The 25,218-nt window shown below is 52.8% G+C and overlaps 2 protein-coding genes across 5 annotated transcripts in view; one reads left to right on the top strand and one right to left on the bottom strand.

Moving 5' to 3' along the window:
* The window catches only part of FAM193A (family with sequence similarity 193 member A), a 104,571-nt gene that overhangs the window by 15,542 nt on the left and 63,811 nt on the right, over positions 1-25,218 (bottom strand). For all 4 annotated transcript variants that reach the window (XM_045573983.1, XM_045573982.1, XM_045573981.1 and 1 more), the window contains exons 5-12: positions 23,780-24,014; positions 18,845-18,969; positions 18,032-18,179; positions 12,220-12,332; positions 11,909-12,148; positions 10,267-10,432; positions 10,004-10,186; positions 5,716-5,964 (exon numbers count right to left, since the gene is read on the bottom strand). In XM_045573983.1, coding sequence (XP_045429939.1) covers positions 5,716-5,964; positions 10,004-10,186; positions 10,267-10,432; positions 11,909-12,148; positions 12,220-12,332; positions 18,032-18,179; positions 18,845-18,969; positions 23,780-24,014 — 1,459 coding nt within the window. The remainder of the gene's footprint in view (positions 1-5,715; positions 5,965-10,003; positions 10,187-10,266; positions 10,433-11,908; positions 12,149-12,219; positions 12,333-18,031; positions 18,180-18,844; positions 18,970-23,779; positions 24,015-25,218) is intronic.
* LOC118707120 (60S ribosomal protein L17-like) lies at positions 21,879-22,513 on the top strand. Its single transcript, XM_036417028.2, has one exon. The coding sequence runs from the start codon at positions 21,926-21,928 to the stop codon at positions 22,478-22,480; it is 555 nt and encodes a 184-aa protein (XP_036272921.1). The 5' UTR covers positions 21,879-21,925; the 3' UTR covers positions 22,481-22,513.

The raw sequence follows: 25,218 nt of genomic DNA, 5'->3' as shown, positions 1-25,218 counted from the left end.
GGAGAACAGTGTGGAATTTCCTCAAAAAACTGAAAATGGAACTCCCATTTGATCCAGTAATCCCACTCCTAGGAATATATCCCAAGAAACTAGAAACACCAATCAGAAAGGATATATGCACCCCTATGTTCATAGCAGCACAATCTACAATAGCCAGAATTTGGAAACAGCCTAGGTGCCCGTCAGCAGATGATTGGATCCAAAAGCTATGGTACATCTACACAATGGAATACTATGCTGCCATAAAAAAGAAGGAATTCTCATCATTTGCAGCAACCTGGATGGAATTGGAGAACATCATGCTGAGTGAAATAAGCCAATCAATGAAAGAGAAACACCACATGACCTCACTCATTTGTGGATAATAAAGATCATTATAAACTGATGAACCAAAAGATAGATACAGAGACAGTAAAGCAACAAGCAGATTGTCAGATTTCAGCGGGGAGGGGAAGAAGATCTGGGGGAGATAATAGATCAACTGAAGGACTTGTATACATGCATATAAGTACAACCAATGGACATGGAACTCTGGGGAGGGAGGGGATGTGTGGGAGGGAGGGAGGAGGGAAAATCAATAAAATATGTAAAAAATAAATAAATAAAAAAGAAAAAAAAAGAAAAAGAAAAATACTAAAGCTTAGAATTAAGAATTAGAGTTGGAATTAAAATCTCAAAACTTGAGTTATACAAAATAACAGAATCATTTAACTGGGAGACTAATCCAAAAGGTTCTCAGAATGGTCTGGGAGACAAAGAGATGAGAAATAGAAGGTGAGCTTCAGAATGAAGAATAGAACTAGAAGGATTTATCAGAGGTTCAGAGAGACGTGACAGAATGGTAGAGAGAGAATAAAGAGGTAAAACGGCTGAAAATTATCCGGCAGGAAACTGAAAATGATGATTATGCTAAGACTTTGAATGGGAAAAGTAGACAATATGCAAGAAGAAATGAGTAAGGCAAAGAGATAGAAACTCCAATTCTAAGAAATAAGAAATGCTAGAAATAAAAAACACTGTTAAGAGAAACAAATTCTGCTTTTGATGAGCTAGCTGATCAGTAGGATGGACACAACCAAGGAAAGAATCAGTGAGCTTCAACGTATGTCAACAGGAATTTCTCAAAAGAAAATGCAAGAAGAAACAATAATAAAAACGCACCACTATCACAACAAACAAACAAAAAATACACACAAAAAACAAAAACAGAACAAAACATCCAAGAACTGTGGGACAATTTCAAAAGATGCAACATATAGTAACTGAAACACCAGAAGAAAAAGGACAGAAGAAATATTTAATGCCACAATGCTGAAACTTTTCCAAAATTAATGACAGACACTGAACGAAGATCCAGGAAGCTCAGAGAATACTAAATAGAACAAATATCCCAAAAAGTACATCTTGGCACATCATATACAAACTGCAGGAAGCTGAAGACAAAAGGGAAATCTCAAGAGCAGTCCGGGGCAGAGGAGAGGAGCAGCCCCTGTATTTATAAAACAAGGGCAAGAATCACAGAGCACATCTCGTCAGAAACCACTGAGCAAGAGTGAAGTTAAATGTACTTAAAGTGTTGAAAGAAAAAAACCATCAACCTAGAATTCTGTATCCAGCGAAATTATCCTAGAAAAGTGAAGGAGAGCCGAAACTGGTTTGCCTCAGTGGTAGAGCGTCGGTCTGCGGACTGAAGGGTCCCGCGTTCGATTCCGGTCAGGGGCATGTGCGTTGGTTGCGGGCACATCCCCGGTAGGGGGTGTGCAAGAAGCAGTTGGTCGATGTTTCTCTCTCACTGACGTTTCTAGCTCTCTATCTCTCTCTCTTCCTCTCTGTAAAAAAATCAATAAAATATATTTAAAAAAAAAAAGTGAAAGAGAAATAAAGACTTCCTCAGACAAACAAAACCTGAGGGAATGCATCGTCAGCAGACCTATCCTTCAACAAATGTTAAAAGATTTTCTTCAGACAGAAATAAAATAATATAGGTCAGAAACTGGGATTTACATAAAGAAGGAAGACAATGGAGAAGGAATAAATAAAAGTAAAATAAAATCTCTGGTATTTCTTATTAAGTGAAATATAATTTTGTTTAAAGTAATAATAGCAACAAAGCACTATTGGTGATTATGAAATAATGAAAATAAGGGATGGGAGGGCAGAGTTGGGAATAACCTGTTAAAAGGTACCTACACTATGCACGAGGCAGAACAGTGTTATTTAAAGGAGACTTAGATTAGTTAACATGTACCTTTTAATACAACTGTTAAAAATTTTCAAAATATTCAAAATAAGGATAATTGATATACTAAGAGAAGAGATGAAATTGAATCAGAAAACTCTCAGAGTGGAAAAGGCAGAAAAAGAAGCTCCAGGTACCAAGTAGGAACCGTGACAGCCCGCTTTGGTAGCACAGACACTAACGTTAGACACTGTGTGAACATGGCTGCTCTTACTCCAAACACACTCAGCCCTGCCCAGTGTGGCTCAGCTGGTTGGGCATTTTAATTGATTTCAGAATCAATTAAAAAAAAAAAAAAACCTTTAAAAAAAATATATATATATATTAAAAAATCACTTTAAATGGTTTAATTATACCAATGTAAGGACAGAGGTGATCAGATAACATAAGAAGCAAGACCCAAAGGTATATGTGTGCTCATAAGAAACCCTCTGTGAGTTCAAAGACCCTCTCAGTCTAAAGTAAAGGGATGGGCATATCTTGTCCTCACACGAAATCAGAAGCGGGAGAAGCTAGTCACTCAGCACAGCAGACGGCAGAGCAGGGTAATGTCAAGAAGTTACCTCCTGAAAGCATGTGCGACCACCCTGCACACCAGGCTCCTAGCCACGGAGCGTCCAAGCACAGGAGACAGACATGGAGAGGACCCTGCGGGGATGGCCGGAGACGCCAGCCCGCCCGTCAGGGGGACAGTGCCAGCAGACGGGCCAGCGGGGACAGAGCTGAACCAGGGGCACCCCCACTCAGGCGCTCACTGACAGCCACAGACCGCGTCATCCGACAGCAGCAGGCCGCACGTGCTTCTCAAGCTCACGTGGAACATTCACCTCGTTCGACCACACTCTGGACCTTAAAGCACACCCTGCCACGTGGGAAATAATCGACAGAGACAACGTCTGTTCTCAGAGCACCACGGAACTCAAGCAGGAACAGTACAGAAAAGTCGCTGGGAAACTCCCCAATATTTGGAACTATCCTGTCGCCGTTGTGACTGCTTTTCTAGCATTTCATTACCGTATTTTCTCCTGTAACTACCTTTAACTTTCAAATAACTTACACCTCAACATATAAATCAAATGTATCATTGATATGAAGACATCTGAAAATAGAAATAGTCTTCAAGTTTTTCTAATTTCAAGTAAGTTACATTTTCATAATACTCATCCCAAACATGTTCCTTACTAAAGATTCACCCACTATGGCCCAAGCATGAGTTGCTCCAACAATGATATCAAGTCTTAAAAGCGACACTTCCGTGTGCAAAGCAGAAATCCCCGAGGGCCCTGACAAGGCAGAAAGGGAAGCGGGTCCAAGTGCCTGAGTGCAGGCCTCCCACACACAGCGCCACGGCCTCTCCAGTGACGGCCACGGGAGGCACTGAACCCCGCCTCAGCCGCGCCGATGGAGCCGAGAGGGAGCCCTTCCAATGCAGCCGACTGGCCCCCACAGCCTTCACCAGCTCCCGGGCTGCGCACACCCGAGGCGTTAAGACAGGTAGCCACAGCAGGCACCTGTCAACCCAACCCGAATATACGAACTTCTCTGGAAGACCTGCTAGGAGACAGGCAAGTTTGTTGAACAAAACACACATTTTTATAGCAGGTAAAATAAAGTATTTTCCCTAATGCACCTCATTTTTCCAAATAAAAAAGACATCCAGCTAATGTACTTTAAACGTATCAGTAAACAGTGTTGATGCCAACAGCACGGTGGCTGAGATAAAGTTCAACTGCTTTCCTCCGATTCGCCTTTATCACTTTGAGTCTTTCGCATCCGTTGGCTGGAGTGAAGTCTACCAGGTGACAAAGAACTAGATTTCAGACACAGATAAGCTCTCCAAATGTTACTATTCTCTCCCTTATCCTCTGTACACTGCCTACAACATCTGAGAAAAGCCCTCAGGCCCGGCTGGCGTGGCTCAGTGACTGAGCATTGACCTATGAACCAGGAGGTCACAGTTCAATCCCCGGCTGTGGGCTCGATCCCCAGTGTGTGGCATGCAGGAGGCAGCCGATCAATGATTCTCTCTCATCACTGATGTTTCTATCTCTCTCCCTCTCCCCTCCTCTCGGATATAAAAAAAGTAAATAAATAAAAAAGCCCCTACCTGGAGGCCCAATACACTTTGGGAATAATCAATCTCACAACTGAACTTGAAGATTTCAGGAACTAACTCTTGAACAGCTTCTGCCAACAAGAGAGTTTATAAGAGAACATTCTGAACCCTTCTCCCAGCACACCGGAAACAGAACTCTCTTCCGGTAAGGAGGGTGAACCCGCCCCTTACACGTGCACCCGCGGGTAGAGGCTGCACACTGGGCTGGCCTCAGGAAGCGATGCCGCCAAGTTCTGTGACTTTAAACCAAACGATGTACAAGAACCCAGTTTGCCCCACGGCAACGGATATAAACAGAGTTAGGCTCCTACAGCGTCTCACTGACGTTGTAATGAACGGTGCTTTACCAAAAGGATGTTACTCCAGAGCCTGCGGTCTCTACCCGAAAATGCTACCTGAACGTTCTATAACAAGGCATTGTTAAAAGTTCAAAACTAGCACTATTCACCCCAACACAACTGAAGCATGAACATGGGGATAGCTCCCTGGTGCTCACTGTAACAGAACGTGATAAAAGGGTTCCATTTGACCCTACAGAGGCGGTCTGAGGCCCCAGTGTGTGCCCTTACCCAGCACCCGACAGCAAAGCCCACTCCCAGCCACCCCTCCCAGCGCCGCCCCTGGGGGAAGGAAATGAGGACAGGCGGAAGAGCCCTCCACGCCATCACCTCCCTTTTGACCCCAGGTGAGAATTATTGTTTTAAATTAATAAATCAGGAGAGTTTAGGGAAAATTCTATTTTTGATCGATTAAAACCAACCTTGAACCACAATAACTGTTAAAAATAGCACAGAGCATGTACGTAAGAATCAGCAAAGGTAAGCTAGAGAGACAAGGCTACTCCTGAGGCCCCAAAAATGAATCCAACCCGAAGTCTCCCTGCAGCGTCTCAGACATTCCAAATGAACGTGTTCTCAGAGAAGAAGCAGCCAGCAATAGCTGTTTCTGGACCCACTCCTGCCTGAGCAGTCTAGCCCAGCTGGCTCCTGGGAGGCCCCCCGTCTGCCCTCCAGCTGCCTCTCCATCCCGCCTGGCAAGGATGCCCCAGTGCCTGGCGCTCGGGTTTCTCTCCAGCCCACCACCTCAGTGTTTGTGCGGAGACCCAGCGGGGAAGGACTCACGCTGCCCAGCACACTTAAGAGCCAGCCCAGAAGCCATGACTGCCCCACGCATAACCGTCCCCTGAAAAGCTCTCCATCCTAGTGCGTGCTGAAGGGACGGGTAAACCACGACTCTCATAGCTGGTTCTATAACCGTCAGGTTAAGGCTCCGGGAGGCACATTTTCTGTCTAGAGCGGACGCTGTCCTTTACGAACTGCCAATCTGGATTTCTTCTGTCAGGCCTTTCTGCCCAACTTACCTTACTGTGTGTGAAGGGGGGCGCTGCGTACAAGGTGGGGTGGATCAGAGGGCGAGGCAGGTGTGGGACGGTGTGCAGGGGCACGTGCCCATGGATGTGGGGGTACAGATGCAGGGCGGGGTGTGCGGGCCTCTCCGGGGTCAGGAACTGCTGGCTGGACGGAAAGGCCCCGGCCGTCATCGCCGACAGCGGCAGCCCAGACGCCTCCTGCTTGCACACGTGGCATTCACAGTCGGCAGCTTGCTCAGCCTGTGGGGAGAAGAGCCCTGCTCACTCAGAGGCCAGGGGGCTGAAGCAGGCAGGGCCACCCCCTTGTGCTGAGCAGCGACACAGCCACCCACAGGGAGCAGCTCTTCCGACACCCTGTGGGCCAGGGCCTCGAAAGAGGGGCCCAAGAGCCCAGGACTGCAGGAACCTAGAGAGAGGGGTGCTCGGCCCACGCCCCGCGGGGCCTGCTTCCTGGCTGTCTGACAGAGACGAGAGGACTGCTGACGATGGCAGAGTGGCGGGGGAGCCGCAGGGCCTGCACAGGGTGCGGCTCCGCTGGCTCCCACGCGGGAGGCACGATCTCTCTTGTGCACGAGGGACAGACTCCGAGAAGGCAGAGCGAGCGGCCAAACTGAGCGAGCGGTTACAGGTTCTGGAACCCGACCAGGGGGAAGACAACCGGAGAAGCGTGTGCTCCTGTGAAGCCGGGTAGTGAGGGGAGCACTGCGGGAGCTGCCTCTGGTGGGGCTCGGCCACACCCCGAACAAAGGGAACACATAACCAGAACCAACAGCAGAAGTAAAAGGCACGTGACATTTGTTTAATGCAAAAAAAGGCAGTAAAGGGAAAACAGAAGAAGGAAAAACACGACACAGAAAAAACAGCAAAAGGCAGGTGTAAGTATCACCAATAATTAAATATAAATGGAGCATTCCAAAGAAAAGGATCCGATAGATGGACAGGATAAAAATGCAAGTCCCAACTGAAAGAATAAATGAGCAGAGCATAGCTGAAAAAACAGGATCAATACATAAACATCAGCTGTATTCCTATAGATAGCAAACAATCAATAGAAAATTGAAATTAAGAGATATCATTTACCATAGAATAAAAAAACACGTGAACCTACGAATAAATTTTAAAAATATGTTCAAGCCTCAAGACTATAAATTTTTAAAAGAGAGAAATTAAAGGTGACTTCAATAAGTAGAAATATGCAGCATGTTCACAGACTGACAGGCTCCTTGTGGTTAAGACTGTATTTCCCCCAAATTGACCTATATCATCCCACAAATAAAAGGCTAGGCCCAGGCCTAGCTGGTTTGGTTCAGTGACAGAGTGTGGCCCGGTTCGATTCCGGTCAAGGGCACATGTCCGATTGCAGGCTCGGGCTCCAGTAGGGGGTGTGCAGGAGGCAGAGGATAAATGATTCTCTCATCAATGATGATTCTATCTCTCTCTCTTCCTCTCCCTTCTTCTCTGAAATCAGTAAAATTAAATTAAAAACAAACAAAAAAGACTAGGCCCAGAAGATTTTGCTGGTGAATTCTATCAAGGAAACCAAGAATATTCAGAAATTCAAAGCACTCTATTAAAACCCAGACCAGTTTTTGTGGAGGTTAACAGGTGGACCCTAAAACGGAAACGGAAATGGAAATGGGAAGGGCTGCACAGCCTAAACAATGCTGAAGGCCTGCTGCTGAGGGCAGACCCTCCCCACGGCAGCGGCAGTCAGCCGTGCGGTGACGCACGGACACAGCTCGGGAACAGAGCACACACAGAAACCCTGACCTATGGCCACTCACTTCCCACAAACAGTCCAGGAGAACAGTTTTATATCAGGCAGGTTCTGGAATGCGACATCAGAAGCATGTTCCTCTCACAAAGAAAACCCTGACACACTGGATGCATCAAAAGGACCAATTTTTGCTTTGCAAACAAGACCCTAAAAACTAACAGCCTGGCCATGTGGCTAGTGGCTGAGCATCGACCTCTTGAATCCAGAAGTTGCAGTTGGATTCCAGGTCAGGGCTCAGGCCAGGGCTACAGGCTCCATCCCCAGTAGAGGGCGTGCAGGAGGCAGCTGATCAATGATTCTCTCTCTCTCTTCCTCTACCTTCCCCTCTCTGAAATAAAGACATTTAAAAAAAAAATAAAAACAGACACACCACAGACCCGGAGAACATATTTGCATATCACACAATAAGGTAGAAAATGAATATATGAAAGACTGCTCAAGTCTGCCCATAAAAAAATGAAATGACAACTGAAACCTCCAGGGCTCTCATTTATCTGACACACTGGCAAGACTCCAAAGTGTGACTCACCCTCTCCTAGGGGCTGGGGATGCCACCGCCCTCTGAACCAGTCAAGCCCACTGCTGCTGACCGACCCCAGGGGCGTACCTGCTTATGTATAACATGTCAGATGTACCAGGCTGCTCATGAGTAGTTTATTTTTATTGTTTAAACATTGTACAAGTATACTTTCTACTACTTGGAAGTGGAATAATAATTTGTGGGTTTTTTTAATATATACTTTTATTGATTTCAGAGAGGAAGGAAGAGGGAGAGAGAGAGAAACATCCATGATGAGAGAGAATCACTGATCAGCTGCCTCCTGCAAGTCTCCCACTGGGGATCGAGCCCATAACCGGGGCATGTGCCCTGACTGGGATTGAATCTGGGACCTTTCATTTCGCAGACTGACGCTCCATCCACTGAGCCACACCAGCCAGGCCATAAAGAGCTTGTAATGGGAAAAGGGGAGGCACATGCAGTGCCACGAGGAGGGGACTAAAGAAACAAAAGGCACGACTGTGCTGTGTCCACGGGCACACAGGCCAGCAGCGGGATGAAGCGTGAGGACAGCCCTCTGTACGGCATAGCGTCATACCAGTCAGGACGCACTGCTGAGCCCGAGCAGAACCGAGTATGTGTCCGAGTCGGCCTTTTTACAGGAGCACGGGAGAACACACACTTATATTTGCATCAGTAAACACGGGGAAGACAATAAGAAGTAAAGCTGAGACCTACTCGGACCAGGGAGAGGGGTGGAGAAGGGTGAGGAGGTGCCCGACAGGGTGGACGGGAAGTACAATAGATGGGAGCAAGCTCCTCACCGCCACCTGTCACATCTGAGCCAGGTTCACACTAACACAACGAATTAACCAGCCATGCATCCTGACCTTCCTTTGTTCTCTCAGCTACAAATTGCTTGAGGGGACAGGAGTGGCCTAGAAGGAGTCAAAAAAGGGACATATGTCATACTTTTAACAATAAATATGTTTTAGAAATTGTTTGGCTCAATAGATATAGAGTATTGGCCTTCAGACTGTAGGGTCACGGGTTTGATTCCAGTAAGGGCACACACCCCAATTGCAGGCTTGATCCACCACGCCAGTTGAGGCCCATGTAGGATGCAACCACATCGATGTTACTCTCTCTGACTCTCCCCCTCCTTTCCACTCTATACAAAACTCAGTGGAAAAAATATCCTCGGTGAAGGTTAATAAACAACAGCAAACAGCGAACTGCTGAGCCCTGGGCACAGCTCAGTGGCTGCGTGTCGTCCTGTGCACCAAGGACCACGGTTCCAGCCCAGTCAGGGAACGTGCCTGGGCCGCAGGCCTGATCCCCAAGAGGGGCTTGCAGGAGGCGGTCAATTTTCTCACACTCTCTCCCTCTCCCTTCCTCTCTCCCCAAAAAGAAATATATATATATACACACACACACATATACACACATACATATATACATACACACACACACACACACACACACACACACACACACAGATTATAAGTTGCTTGAACATCTACCATAAAGCTCCGAGTCACTAAGAAAAAAATACTGGTTTGATAAAATACGCCCCCTTGGAGTAACAGAAAAACAGGCATCTACTGACCAGGGAAAAAGCTCTTAGAAGACCAGCCTTCACTGCTCTACCATTCCACCAGTTCACTTTCAGAAAACTCTCTCCTTGCTTCTATTCAAAAGCTCGTGACATCTAAACGTCTACAGCTAGCTGGGGTGGGGGTGAAGGGGCGGGTGGGAGGTGAGGGGGGGCTGTAAAACCAAGACTCCTGGTTACACGTTCAAGGAAGAGATAAGGCCTGCATGGAGGTTATGAGGGATGGACATTTACTTTGTAAGGCAGCCTGGATTCTCTCCAGTGCTCATTTTCAGAAGTTATTCAAAATGACCTAATTTTTTATTTATTAATGCTCAGGTTCAGAGAAAACAGACACAGAGAAAGAGACCTTTGGCAAAACCGAAAATGGGAAGAAATGAAATCACACCTGCTGAGCAGGGTAAGATGGGGGGGGACTGTCCGCCTTCCTGTCCTCCTTCTCAGGACTCCCGTTTTCCAGGGCCACGGCGGCCTCCTGCGGGGCTGCGGGGGGCTCCCCGCCACTGCCGCCGTCCGCCTCTTCTTCATCAGCTTCTGAAGAGCTGGCACTGGTGCTGCTCCCCTGTGGGGTCTTGGAAAACAAACAGGACATAAAGCGCTGCCTGCCGGCCGCCACCAGTGACCTCTGCCCAATGAGGTGCCAGGGCCTACCTCAGCTTTCAGGGCCACGGTGTCCTCGCCACCACTGACGCCACCATTGAGCTCGCTGTGGATCCCATTCATGTTGGCCACCACCTCGGCGTTGCTGTAGTTATTCAGCGGATAGATATCAGCAAACTTCGCTGACAACGGGGCCACGTCCTCATCGTCACTGCAGCTGAGACAAGCAGAAACGGCCACTGTGAGCCGTTCACGGGCAAAGACATACTCCCCGACACTGCTCTCCTTGGAGGTGCCACCCCAAGCCCCACCACACTTCCCCATGTCGTTCAGTGACCTGGACACCAGAGCGGAGGACCCGGAAGGTTCCGTTTGGGCTGGGAGGACGAACGGAAAACAGGACTCGAAAAGGGAGAGATGAAGGAGCAAACAACGGCTTAATCTGATTAATGGGGCATTTCCGTTCAACTGGGAGTGCCCTGGTGTTGGAGTGCCCTCGGCCATTGCTGAGCAGACACAGCTCATGTTCAGTCAAAAGGAAAGGTGTAGCCCAGCTGGTGCGGCTCAGCTGGGTGAGCGTTGTCCCACGAACCAGAGCACGCCGCTTGGGTTCCTGGTCAGGACACATGTTCAGTTGTGGGCTCAATCCCCAGAGGGGTGTGTGCAGGAGGCAGCCAATTGGTGTTTCCCTCCCTCCCTCCCTCTCTCTCTCCTTCCCTCCCTCCCTCTCCTTTCCTTTCTTTCTAAAAAAAAATAATAAAACTTATTTTAAAAAAATTAAAGGTGTACTGGAACCATCTTGGGTCTTTAGTGTGTTTTTATAGCCACTGATGTTTTAGACACAGCCAGCATCAGCTTCAGCAAGACTTCCGAGCAATGGGCAAACGGCCTAGTGACTAAAACAATGCAAGTGGACGTCAAGGCCAGGGCATCATGTGGGCACTTTCAGCACCTGTGGCTTTCTGGTGCACACCCAGAGCCAGCACATGACCTTCAAAGCCAAGGGCTCGAGGCAGGACCCCCTCCCCCCACTGCAGGCGCACCACAGGGCGGTGCGTCTGTGGCCTCAGTCGGTGATGCCGTGGCTTTAGGAGTGCCCACAACTGCCAAAATCAGGCATCTCCCCACTTTTAAGAAAACAAGACTCCACACACATACAAGGCTTTACAACCTGCAGCTCACCCGGAGGCACAGATGGCTCCGGTGACAGGCTCAGGGTTGCTGAGGGCCACAGCCTGAGTGAGCAGGGAGCCCCTGGTCAGCACTCACCCTCCTGAGCTGCCAGCATCCCAAGTGCAGGCGAGGAACCGAGGCTCAGGAAGGTCCTTGCAGGTGTGGGCCAGACAAGTGGACCCTGCTGGGGCTTGCCCCTGGGACCACCCAAGCCCTGGCATTCCCAGGGTAAGCGTGACCCTGCCCTGGCCGAGGGGACGCACGCCCGCACGCACAGCAGGGGTGGGAGGCTCCTGCTCAGCAGCGTTTTGGCTCTCGGTGGTGCTTATTACTTCTCCGTTTCTTAAGGCAATGGAACAGTGTCTGGTTTGGGCTTACTGACTTCCTGTTTTAAAGTGTGCTTACAGAAAGCAGAGGCCTGCCCTGGAAAGCAGTAGGACTTCTGTAGACACAGCTGTCTACCTCTCACCGCTGCCCTGGTAAGCCTCTGGAACCTTCCTTATCACAAGGTTGCACTCACAAAGGTCGCTCCTCCTTGTCGGCGAGGAGGAGCCGGGGCCGCTGCTGGATGGTGATCGGAGAGCTGGAGCCGGACCCCGAGCTTGCCGACGACACGCTGGGCGGGCGCATCTCAGAGACGCAGTCGGAAGCAGAGCCCACCTGCAGCGGCAGCTGGTGGGCGTGGGCGTCGCCGGGGGCGGGGGGGTCCACGAGGCCACACGTGAGGATGTGGGAGAGGCTGCAGTCGTCACAGGCACACCTGGTTGGGACAGGAACGGTGACTGAGAGCCGCCCGGCCAGCCACGCGCCCGGCCCTGGGCGCTGACTCACCTCCTCCGGTAGTGGCAGTTGGGGCAGTCGGGCACGCTCAGCCTCGACGACAGCACGTGCCTCATAGCATCTGTGAAGTTGTTCTCGCCAGTGGCTGCCTTTTTGTTGGTGAGCTGGAGGAAATGAGAGAGTAATGCGTTACCTGTGCTATCATGTGCTTCCTATTTTAAAAAGTGTTCTTACTGACTTTTCAGAGGAAGGGAGAGGGACAGAGAGAGAGAACTTCAATCGCTGCCTCCTGCACACCCCCTGCTGGGGATCAAGCCTGCAGCCTGGGCATGTGCCCCACCCGGGAATTAAACCAGTGCCCTCAGTTCATGGGCCGAACAAAGCTCAACCGCTGAGCCAGACAAATGCTTCATATTTTCCAGTCACTATGGTAATGTGTGTCATGCTTTTTATTTTTATTTTTGTTAATTCTCACTCAAGGATGTTCTTCCCATTGATTTTTAGATAGAATGGAAAGGAGTGGGAGAGTCAGAAAGAGACACTGATGTGAAAGAGACACATTGTTGCCTCTCGCATGCCACCCTTCCACGCCCCCACCCCACCTCACCCGCACTGGACCAAGGATCAAGCCTGCAACAGGGTACATGCCCTTGACTGGAATTGAATCCGAGACCCTTCAGTCACCAGGCTGACGCTATCCATTGAGAAACCCAGCTAGTGCTGTGTCATGCCTATTTAGACACTGAGGGTCACAGCTCCCTGAAGTGGCCAGGAGGCGGCGGCAGATGGGAGTGTGCAGGTGGTGCCCACACAGGCCTGCAACCAGCAACCCTGATGGGCCCTGAAGCAGACGCAGCAGAGATGAATCACAGCCCTAAGGACCTAAGGTTCTGGAAGAGAGACAGCAAGAAACATCACGGATCGGCTGCCTCCTGACTCCCTACCGGATCACACTGGCCACCCCGGCCTGTGCCGACTGGGAATCGAACCATGACCTCCTGGTTCCTAGTCAACACTGAACTCTGAGCCATGCGGGCCGGCCCTCAACACTTCCTGAAGACCCGCTGACCCGGGCTGAGAAGAGGGTGTCTCAGGGACCGGAAGGCGGCCCGGGCCTGAGCGTGCCGCCGGCAGGACAGCGGGCTGGGCAGAGTGCTGCCCTGGCGCCCGGGGTACAGGCACCACGAGGCACGATGGCCGCCGGGATGGCTGGCCTGCAGATGGCAGGGGGCGGGGGAAGACGACAGGGTCTGCGAGCTACCTGGGAAGTGGCACCCACCTTCCGACGGACTGAGCGAGCGCAGACTCGAGGGAAGCCTCGTGGACCCGCCCTGGCAAGGGCACAGCAGCGGCGGGAACGGCCGTCTGGCTGGACGGGGCCATGGGGGAGGCTTGGGGGTCAGGGGAGCAAGCCGGAGATGGTGCCATCTGTCTGTCTGAGGTGCCGGCGGAGACCACGAAGTGAGGATGCGGAGGAAGGGGTGAGGCCAGGAGACTAAGAAAGCGGGGCAGCAGCCGGAATTTGGATGAGAGTCAGGGAAGCCGAGTTTCTACGAAGCCGTGTGCTGAGGGCCACAGCGAAGGCCCCCATGCACTGGCAAGAGGGTGGTGGAGGGCCAACTGCGGGAGGAAGGAAGGGCCCGCCCTGCGCGGAGGTCAGTGCGCGAGGTGGCCTCACACTGCCACCAGCGTCCAGACTGGACAGGGCACCACCGGCCACGAGGGGCTGTGCCCCAGCGTTGTCTTTTAGAGCCTCCCGCTACGCAGTGAGCAACGGCCCCTCGGTCCTCCGCCCAAGAGTGTGCGCAGCCTCTCAGGGGAGATGTCAGATGGCCAGGGCGGAGTGCCGTGGACAAGGGCAGGCGCCGGGAGAGGGTGATGTGCGTGGACAAGGGCAGGCGCCGGGAGAGGGTGATGTGCGTGGACAAGGGCAGGCGCCGGGAGAGGGTGATGTGCATGGACAAGGGCAGGTGCTGCGGGAGGGAAATGTGCTTGGACAAGGGCAGGTGCTGTGGGAAGGAAATGTGTGTGGACAAGGGCAGGTGCCGCGGGAGAGGGTGATGTGCTGCAGACAAGGGCAGGTATGGTGGATAAGGGCGGACCCCACCAGCACCTGACACTAACACAGAATCACTGTAGACATGAGTGCAAATGATAGAGAAACTAGAACGAGAGTGGCCATGTCGGTACAGTAGGCGAACCTTATCACGCACGCACTGCGTGTCTGTTGTGTGCCCTGCACGTGCTAGACATGAAGGCAGGCAGGCGGCGAACAGCGTCCACGAGGGCTCAGAGCGGGACGGCAGCCCTGGAGCCAGCAAGCAGCCGGTGTGGCCTGAGGACCGGGGCCCGAGTGAGGCTGACAGAGGGTGAAACCAGCGTGACCCACCTGCGAGAGCCCCAGGAGCCCGATCAGAGTCAGGAAGCAGAAGGGGGCCAGGGGCCGGGGCTGAGGTGGGGGCTGTGGTTGTTGAACGGGAACAGTCTCGGCTCGAGAAGATGGGAAGTCCTGGCAACGACGGGCGATGCTCGCCACAATGTGAGTGCGCTAGTGCCACGGGCAGTGCCCTTTCCTCCAAGCGCCTGGGGCTCAGAGAGGAATGTGATGCCAGTGTCAGGTCACGTGTGTCACCACAATGAAGAGAACCGACAGAGAAGTAAAGAGCAGGGCTCAAGGCACTGTCTTACTGAGGAGGGGGAGGCGGTTAAATGGTTAAATCCTGACGTTTGTATAAATGTAATCTATGTGGTCTCATAATTATTAAAGACTTAAGAGTAACCACTAAAATGATAGAAATGGGATATATTCTTCTTCTAAAATGTACCCAATCCTACAGTCAAGAAAATACTACCAATAAACCCTCCAAACAAGTAAAGAATAATTTCATGAAGTAAAACTCTTGCATTTGAAAAGGACTCTAAGTAGTTTAAATCATTAGAAAAAAAATCCATGTTGAAATAATTGACAACAGAAGCCCCACAAATCAAGTTTTGTAAGATGTGTCTACAATACAGAAGACAACGCACAGGTCTACACGCAGCTGAGGCAACGCAGATCGCCAAGACCTGAGAAGCACCCGTTCAATGTGAGAAGCCAAAATGACCTAATGAAATAGGAAACCAGCCAACAAGGTAAGCAGGACTTCAGGGTAAAGAAGAAACAACTGGAAAACAAGAAGGTGTGTCCGGCACCCGAAGCTGGCCTGCAAACGCCTCCCAAGCGGACCAGGGACCGGGGCAGCGCAGAGGGGAGCAGGGGCCAGGCACACAGAGGCCTCCTCCATCCGGACGACTCACACCTTCCATGGCAGGAAGCGGCCGGCAGGCCTGGCTGTTGCGGGGCCTCTGCAATGGTTTTAAAAGGGAGCTGCCCCGAAGAAGCCTTGGCGGCTTCGCTGGCAATGCAGGCTCGGGCTTCTGACCTCCCGCAGCTCTGCGGGGACTGCAGGGCAACAGACAAAGTGCTGTCTCTAAAGCGTGGCCGTGAGCGGCAGCCCAAGAGGCCTGCCCGCCTTCCACAGCCTCCACGGCCCCAGCACGAGCGTGGCTCCCCGTGCTGCGATGCGGTGGGAATTTCCTAGGCAAGCAGCCTGGGGAGCTCACTCCTGAAGCAGAGAAGCCACACAGGCCAACGCGTGCGGCGGGCACGGAAGAGGCACTGGAAGGTCTGCAGTCCTGCTCCCCCTCCCTGCGAACAGATCAGGCGCAAAGGGTCTGTTTTTGGAGGGGGGGGTTCTAGCGAATCCTTGATGGAACAGAATTTATTCTTGAAAACCTAAAAACATGGAAAACTTCTCAATCCGTTCTGAGACTAGCATAACCTTCATACAAAATAGATGAGAACCTGAAGACAAAACGCCACCCACAGCTCAGCTTCAGCGTGCGTGCTGCTGCAGTGAGACGCAGCACCTCAGAATAAGACAGAGAACCCCACTGAGACACCGGCGAGCCCCATCTGTGAGGGATGAGAACTGACATCGCACCCCTGGCGGGCGGCTCAGCTGGTTGGCGCATCGTTCTGTGCACCAACGGCTTCGGGTTCAGGTGCTGGTCAAGGCACACACCCAGGTGAGGGTTTGATCCCAGGTCCAGGTGCGTATGGGAGGCGACCAATAGGTTTCTCTCTTACATTCATTTTTCTTGCTCTTTCCTTCTCCTTCCTCTCTCTAAAATAAATTAGAAAAAAAAAAAAAAAAAAAAGTAACATGTCATAAATTAGTAGGGTTTAATCCCAGGAATGCAAGGATGTCTCAAAATTAGGAAATCTTAAAAAAATAGGGCCGAAACCAGTTTGGCTCAGTGGCTAGAGACTGAAGGGTCCCAAGGTTTAATTCCAGTCAAGGGCATATGCCTGGGTTGCAGGTTCGATTCCCAGTAGGAGGTGTGCAGGAGGCAGCCGATCAATGATTCTCTCTCATCATTGATGTTTCAATCTCATTCTCACTCTCCCTTCCTCTCTCTGAAATCAATAAAAATATATTTTTTTAAAAACAATAAAAATATACAATCAAATGTAATATCTATTCCGATTTTTAAACAAAAATAACCTTAGTAAGTCGGATAAAAAAGGGAATTTCTTGCCGGGCCGGTTTGGCTCAGTGGATAGAGCACATGTGTCAAACACAAGGCCCGCGGGCCAAATCCGTCCCGCCAGGCCTTGCAATGTGGCCCGTACCGTGCTGTCATCACTGCACTCTGCTGCGTTTCCATCACAATGACAGTTTGACTGTTCAGTAAACCATTTGGCCCGCGATTTAGGCTGGATTTTAGATTTTGGCCCCTTCTCTGATTGAGTTCGACACCCCTAGGATAGAGCGTAGGCCTGTGGACTGAAAGGTCCCGGGTTTGATTCCGGGCAAGGGCATGTACCTTGCTTGTGGGCACATCCCCGGTGGGGGGGGGGGGGTGCAGGAGGCAGCTGATGGATGATTCTCTCTTATCGATGTTTCTAACTCTCTATCCCTCTCTCTTCCTCTCTGTGAAAAACCAATAAAATATATATATATTTTTAAATTTCTTTAACTTGATAAAAAGTATCAACGATACATGTGACAAGCATGAGACCATGAGACAAGTCCAAACTCCTTGGAAGCCAGACCAAACTAGAGTTCAAACGCTGGAGAGAAGGCAAACTATTATTCCTTGTAGCAGACATCCTGATTTGGAAATGCACTACAACCAACCAGAAACCAGGGAGAGCTGAGAGTTTGACCAGAGGCCTGGACAGTGACCGCCTTATCTACACGCCAGTAGCAGCTGTCAGAAAACGAACCCTGCCGTTTACCTGCCACTCATCATCAAGTACCGAGGGGTACGCCCGTCAGGAGTGTCAAACCACACGGCCACGGCACAGGCTACAAACAACTGCCCCACAGAGGCTGTGCAGCATCTTCCTGGATGGGAAGCTTCAAACCGGTGCCAAGTCCCAGCTACATACGTTTCTTTTACCAGCAGCTGTCGAGAGGCGGGCAGGACGGGGTGCCCCCCAGAAGCCCGGTCCTGCCCCCTAGGAAACCCTGGCTGCCCTGCTGCCAGCTTCAGGCCCCTCTGCCCCAGGAGCCCTGTCCCTCCCCCAGAGCCACCTGTCCCCAACGGCTGGCTGTGTTCAAGTCTGCGCTCCCTTTCCAGCCAGTTAGGGACGGAGAGAGACGGGCTCTGAGCCACACGTGTCTGCGCCCTGGCTATGAACAGCGGGGTTCAGTAAACAGTGAAATGACAACACTCAGCAGCTCCCCAAGACAGCAGCGGTAAAGGGACAGGGGGCGTGGACAGGCGGATGGTGACCTGGACCCCTGTGCCGAATCCTGCAGGCTGGGCAGGGCAAGGGCCACCCGCAGGCACCCCACAAACCACACACACGCACCTGCTCGTCAACATAGGCGTCGATCCGCTTCTGGCACTCCAGCCACTCGGCGGCGACCCTGCGCAGCTCCTCCTCGGAGCGCTGGTAGCGCTGCAGCAAGGTGCTGTACGCGTCCTCGCTGCAGGTGTCGTGCGTCGTGGTCCCCAGCCTGCGGAGAGAAGGCTTTCAACGAAGAAACGAGTCCGAAGGTCTGGGCCAGCAGCTCCCGTGTGCCACCTGCCCCAACGTGACCAGGGGGACCCCACCCGACGCCACGCAGGCTGCAGAAGGGGTCACCGAGGCCTCGCGCAGCCCCCGAACAGCCAGGCGGGAGCAGCTCTGAGAAGGAGCAGCTGCCGAGCAGTCAGAGGTGAGTGTCACTGTCCTAAGATGGCCCAGGCCCAGCCAGCAGTGCCTTTTATTAAACGTGAGACTGTAAACAACATATTTAATGGGAAACATACCATTTCTGACCTGGTTTTCAAATTAAGTAAAATAGAAAATCCAATTCCAACAAAGAAATAGAATTATCCGTTCATTCATTCTGTTTGTCTTAAGAAACGCGGTGAGACGGCAAACAAGGAAATGAACAGGGAGCAGATGGCCCGGTGAGCACTGAGGCAGTCCTGTCCGTGTCGGAGGAAGGAGACCTGTGGCGGGTGGGGGGTGGAACCTGGGGCCTACAGCTTCTCGCTGGAAACCATTCCCCGGGCTCGACGCTCTGTAGCTGGCCCGCGGCCCCTGCATTTCCCCGAAGCCTGTGGCTTCCTGCGAGAAGCCCCGCAGGAGAAGGGCGCTCACGTCCAGGGGCACGGGCAGGTGCAGACCAAATACCTGATTTGCGACACCAACGCTGGCAAGTTGCTCTGGAGAAGAGGTTCCGAAAAAACCAGATTTTCAAACAGGTGTTTATTATGCAGCTCCCAGGTCACCTGGAACTTTTTCAAGTGCTCGTTTTCCTGTTAAAGACACACAGAAGACGACTGAGCTGCTGCAGCCTGAAAACTCCCAGGACCGCCCCTGCCATCCCCGCCCAGGCCCCGCAGCCCAGACCCTCTGCTCTTGAGGAGATGCTGGCTCCTGTGCGTCACGGTCTCAAAGGGAGGTCTCTGCCCGCGCCACAGGGCCCAGGGCCTCCCGCCTGTCCTCGCACACAGGAACGGTGGCAAGGCGAGATCCACAGGAAGGAAGGGGCTGAGAAAGAGGAGGAACGACTGCACACACGTGACGCTCATTCCTTATAATTACAAAACCCCTACTTTTCATCTATTTGAATGCATGCACACTTTCTTGCCGATCTTGAGAAAGCTCCCCTTCTGACAGAGGCGGATGTTTCACGAGACACATGCTGGCCAGACTGGCAGGACATCACGTAAGAGGCCAGCAAGCGGCGACAGGGCCTTCCCTACTCGCTGCCTTCTCTGCTGACAGGTCTTGCTGTGACTGCACGTGCGAATCCACACTCCCATGTGCAAGCTCCACACACGGCCGGTGCTCAAGTCACCTAAGGCCCGGGGAGGCTCCTGACCAGAGACTGCCTTCCACGCATCTGCGCACCTCCTGGGGCAACACGCAGTGGTCTGTGCCCGTTTCCAATTCAGCCAGAGGGAGCGGAGATGGTCTGCTCGAGATGGCAGCACCGATCCACACCTGAAGGCCCCCTGCCTGTCCCGGACGAGTGCCTGGCTCAGGGCAGGGAACATGGAGGCAGAGCTGCCCCCATCGCAAACCAGCCTGCGGTCGGGACCATGGAGGTCCACCGGGAACCTGACATCTCAGCGCCCACCCTCCGTGGTGCTGCCCCTGACCTGTGCTGGCTCCACCCACACCTCCCGGCTCACACCAGCCTCTCTGGGAGCCGGTGCTCAGCACAGGGCAGTGGGGCGTGCCAACCGCCAGCACCTGGGAGCGGGGCACTCAGCCTCTAGAACGAGACACTGTCACGCAACGTGCCTGTAACAACAAAGCCCCAGGCGCCAGCGTGGAAAGGACACGTGCCACGGACTGCAGCAGAGACCACGGCGCGCGGGCACTGGGCCAGGCACAGGGACACAAAGGCTAACGCGGAGCCCCCGGGCACAGAAGGTGGGATCTGATTGACAGCAGAACAGAGGAGCGAAGGCAGCTGCAGATCAGGCCCAGGCCAGCTGAGAGGCCAGGACGTCCCAGGAGAGTCCGGTCTTGCCTGCCCACCCCCTCCACCTTCAGGACAGCACTGGGCCCCGCCTGCAGCCTGCGAACACAGGCACCTGGCACAACCCTGGGGCGCAGCTGAGGCTCCGGGGGCTGAGCTACAAGACTCGTTTCTGCAGATGCTGGGTATTTTCTATGCCCAGTGAGGCATGTGGGAAAATGAGGTCCCAGGCTCCCGCACCGCCTGGACCAGCAGGGACGGCTGCGGGTGCCGACTGCAGTGTCTCCGAGGCCAGCACTGCTCACTCAGCGACCCTGCGCGGGGCCAGAATCGCCTGCAGCCGCGTGTGCTGTCACAGCGCTCCAGCGGTGAGCCTGTGTGTGGACGGCAGAGCCAGGCCAGAGGCAGGAAGGAAAAGCCAGTGGTTCCGGGCTCTCTGGCCTCCCGTCTCACTTCTCAAGTTCAAGGCCGACGTGTGGGTGTGGAGAGAAGGTGTGTGGTCAGTCCCACACAGACCTGGAGCCGGCATTCGCGTGTCCCGTGAGCGGAAGCTTCGGCTTCAGGGCTGTGACAGCTGGCCAAGCACCACCCAGAGGACTGGAGGCGCAGTCAGGTCTAGCTCCAACTGGGTTCCGATGCGGGATAAAGCGGGAAATCATGACCCTCTCCCTGATGGGCCCCAGGGCGTGTGCAACTTCCTGGAAGGCCTCGCCTGGGGAAACTCCTTCCAGGCTAACAGCTCTAAGGGCCTGCTGACGCAGGACAGGACAACAGACAACCTGGCATTGTTTCCGGAGAAGCTGATGGATGGAGGGCAGAGTTAGCCGAGGGCAGTGACCTTGCTGCTTCCAGGAAAACACCTGACCCCACCTGTGGCGATCACCCAACCTGGGCTTCCAGGAACTCGGAGCGCAGGGAGATCTGCTGCCACTGAGCCGGAGGGTCCTCCAGCCGCAGCCTCTCTGAGGAGGAGCGGCCTTCCACGGAGATCGCGCTGCTGAGACTCACCCAGGAGCCAGTGCTTCCAGTGGCCATGGGCAGTCCCATCAGTGTGAGCTCTGCGGTGGGTTCGTGTCCAGTGTGGCCTGCTGGGCGACCTGGGTCCAGGGTCCAGTTTCAGTGTGAGTGTACTAGGGCCTGGCTACTTTAAAGAAGAGCAGCCCCACCAACTGAAAGGCCACAGCCCATCCCCTCCTTCCCAGGTCCACATCTGTGAGGCCTCCTCAGAGGCTCCAGAAGACATCCTAGGACAGTGGTGAGAGCAGGGGCCAGACACTAGAAATGCCCACAAATGTACACAAGTACGTTCTTCCCTGGCTGGTGTGGCTCGATTGGGTCAATCCTTGCACCAACAGGTTCAATTCCAAGTATGGATACATGCCTGGGTTTCAAGCTTGATCCCTGGTAGGGGGTGTGCAGGAGGCAGCCGATTGATAGTTCTCTCTCATTGTTCTCTCTCTCTCTCTCTTTCCCTCTCCTACCCTCTCCCTTCCTCTCTAAAATTAATAGAAACATATTTAAAACAAGTAATTGCTTTGTTTTGAAAACATTAATTTTTTTATTTAAAATATGCTAGTTATGCCGCGGCCAGTTGCTAAGTGGTTAGAGCATCCGCCTAAGGGTTGTGGGTTCAATTTCTGGTCAAGAGAACATATGTTGGTTGCAGGTCCTCCAGCCCTGGTAGGGGTGCGTGAGGGAGGCAACCAATAGACGTGTCTCTCACATCAATGTTTCTTCTTCTCTTCCTCTTCCCCCAAAGCGGCCCTAGGTGACCTCCGAAGATGGTTCGCTATTCGCTAGACCCAAAGAACCTCACAAAATCATGCAAATCGAGAGGGTCCAATCTCCGCGTTCACTTCAAGAACACGCGTGAAACTGCCCAGGCCATCAAGGGCATGCATATTCGGAAAGCCACCAAGTACCTGAAGGACGTCACCTTAAAGAAGCAGTGCGTGCCGTCCCGTCGTTACAATGGTGGCGTTGGTAGGTGCGCCCAGGCAAAACAGTGGGGCTGGACACAAGGTCGGTGGCCCAAAAAGAGTGCTGAATTTTTGCTGCACATGCTGAAAAATGCCGAGAGCAATGCTGAACTTAAGGGTTTAGATGTAGACTCTCTGGTCATCGAGCACATTCAGGTGAACAAAGCACCCAAGATGCGGCGTAGAACCTACAGGGCTCACGGGCGTATTAACCCCTACATGAGCTCTCCCTGCCACAGTGAGATGATCCTCACTGAGAAGGAGCAGGTCGTTCCCAAGCCGGAAGAGGAGGTGACACCGAAGAAGAAGATATCTCAGAAGAAACTGAAGAAACAAAAACTTATGGCCCGGGAGTAAATTCAGCACAAAATAAATTAAATAAAAGTAAAAGAAAAAAAAATGTTTCTTCTTTCTCCCCTCCTCCTCCTCCCTTCCACTTTCTCTAGAAATCAAAGGAAAAAAATACCCTCAGGTGAGGAGATAACAGTAAATATTGATTAAAGTCCACATAAACCAAAGCCTTTTGGGTCCTCCGTTTGTGGGCTTAAAGGACTGCAAGTCCTCAATGATGGAGACCTGCTCCGAGACCTGACTCAATTTCTCTAACAGAGTTCTGCAGACTCTTCAGACCGGAGGGGTGTGTGTGTGAGTGTGTGTGTGTGTGTGTGTGTGTGTGTGTGTGAGTGTGTGTGTGAGTGTGTGTGTGTGTGTGAGTGTATGAGTGTGTGTGTGTCACAGGATGGGCTGGAAGGACTCTGTGATCAGTTTGTGAAGCTTCTTGGATCCTCAGTTGAACACCCCAACCATAAAGAGATTGTTGAGCCAATTGGGAAATTTTTATATGGACGGGGTATTAGTCCATAAAAAGAAAACACTGTCAGCTTTGTGGGCATGGCAATGGCCTATGGGCACGCTAGGTCATGGCCAGCCCTCCAGAGCAGCCCGGAACCACGCAGGGCAGTCACCCCAACCTTGAGATTCCCATGACGGCAGCAGCACCTGTCAGACCGCGCACCCCAGTGGCAGCAGCTTGTTACAGTCTCCGGGAGGCGAGGACCACCCGGTCAGAGGGCAAATGTCCCCTCTGTCCCTCCAGACGCGGAGCCTCTGCATCACCTCACACTGAGGGGCCGTCACTGTGGTCCCAGCATCACCCACGTGCAGGCCCCGGCCCGGGTGGGATGCAGGCCGCTCTGAGCACGTGACCTCTCAGCCCGAGGCTTCTTTCCTTTCTTGCCATCTTGTTCAGTCTGTCCCCAGCACCTCACTGTCTCCCGGCAGAGCAGTGCTCAGAGAGCCTCGCTGCTGGACACTGGAAACCAAAGGGAGTCTCTCGGTGTGAACAAGGTGGAATGAATCACTGGCCAAATAGCTGTATTTTGCGCTTAAAATTCATGAGTTTTTTCAAACACTGGTCCTCACCGCATCCTGTCCCCTGCCTGCCTCGCTCCTAGGCCTCACGCTCCAGTGTTTCAGTCTGTCCATCCACTCTGATTGCTATCAGCAGCAGACAGCGAGGGGGAGACAGGAAGAGAAGGAGGCTCCGCCTGCCCCGAATGTCACAGGGAGGGGATCCGGACCACACACACGACACCAGGACTCAGACACCCATCACACAGCCCGTCCCACAAAGCCCTGACAGGCACGCGCTCTCACCAGAGTGCCGAGGAAGGTGCTGATGGTGCGCGCCGCCTGGCAGAGGGCGCCGTACTCCTCGAGCAGCAGGGAGATGAACTGGTGGGCCTGCGGCGGGCCCTGCAGGCTGGACGGCGCCCGCACTCGCGCTGCAGCCGACAGCTGCCGCAGGAGGCGGACCTTCATCTCCAGCACGTACTCCCGGGCTTGCTGCTCCAGCCGCTGGTACAGCTGGTAGGGGTCCCTCTCGCAGAGCCTGCACAGAGAAGGACAGTCACCATTCACCGGGACCCGCACCTCCCCTCGAGGGACCAATCAGATCCTAGAGCCTCTTTCCTGAAGCTCTTCCCCAGGAGCCCACCTGAAATGCCCCCCATCACACCAGGAGATCCATTCGCCCAATGCAACAGAGACAGGCAGGAAGTGTCTGGAACTTCCCCACGCTATCCATAACAGCCAGGAAAATACATTTACTGAGACCTTACTCTGTGTCAGCACTCACTCAGTCACCACCTGGTGGGCTCTCACCTGCACTAACTCCTTTACCCACCTGGTGGGCTGCCTCTCACCTGCACTAACTCAGTCACCACCGGGCGGGCTGACTCGCCCTGCACTAACTCAGTCACCCACCCGCTTGGGCTCGCACATTACTGAACACTGGAGCCCACAGACAGGAGAAGGAGCTGAAGCTGCGGGGCCAGCAGGTGGCAGGGTGGACACAGCAGTGCCGAGGCGGCTGCTGGAGACGGACCAGGAAGGGAAACATAGGCGGCCGAAGACAAGTAACTGCGCTGGTATGTGAACAGGGGAACAGAATGACCCTGATGGGGTAATCCCAGGGGACAGCCAAGGACTGCTTCTCCTTCCCCTGGGAATGCAGGACACAACCCACACAGGCTGGCGTCACTTTTACAACCGGGGGAAACGCAGACAGTGTATCTCGTTTTAAACTATCCCGCCAGAAAGCCAATAAAAGTGCATAAAACGAAGTCTGTAAGCTGAAGAGCAAGAAAGACGAATGCGGGCCGGCCCTGCAGGGAGTGGCACGGTCCCGTACTGCTCTCCGGACTCCCTGTGGCAAAGGCGGCACCTTTCACTGCGCGGCCGCGGAGCCGCAGGCAGCAGGAACCGGACACGGCGGCAGCAGCCCGTCCGGCCACCCCGGGCAGCGCACAGCTGCGTGCTGGGCACATGAGCCTCAGGCCCTGGGTTTTAAACAGGGAGTCCTTTCACCGCCGGGCACCACATTTGGGCAACAGAGAAAAATGTGCTATCGCCTGTTCCACTTTATTTTTTTAAGTATGTTTTTATTGATTTTTTTAGAGAAAGAAGGGAGGAGAGAGAAACATCGATGTGAGAAACTCCGATCGGTTGCCTCCCATGCTTGCCCCAACAGACAACCTAGGAATGTGCCCTGACCGGGAACCGAACCAGTGACCTTTTAGTGCACAGGACAATGT

Source organism: Pipistrellus kuhlii, unplaced genomic scaffold (genome assembly GCF_014108245.1).
Source record: "Pipistrellus kuhlii isolate mPipKuh1 unplaced genomic scaffold, mPipKuh1.p scaffold_m20_p_58, whole genome shotgun sequence".
Taxonomy (NCBI): domain Eukaryota; kingdom Metazoa; phylum Chordata; class Mammalia; order Chiroptera; family Vespertilionidae; genus Pipistrellus; species Pipistrellus kuhlii.
The sequence above is the reverse complement of the archived record's forward strand: the minus strand, read 5'-3'. Positions and strand labels throughout refer to the sequence as shown.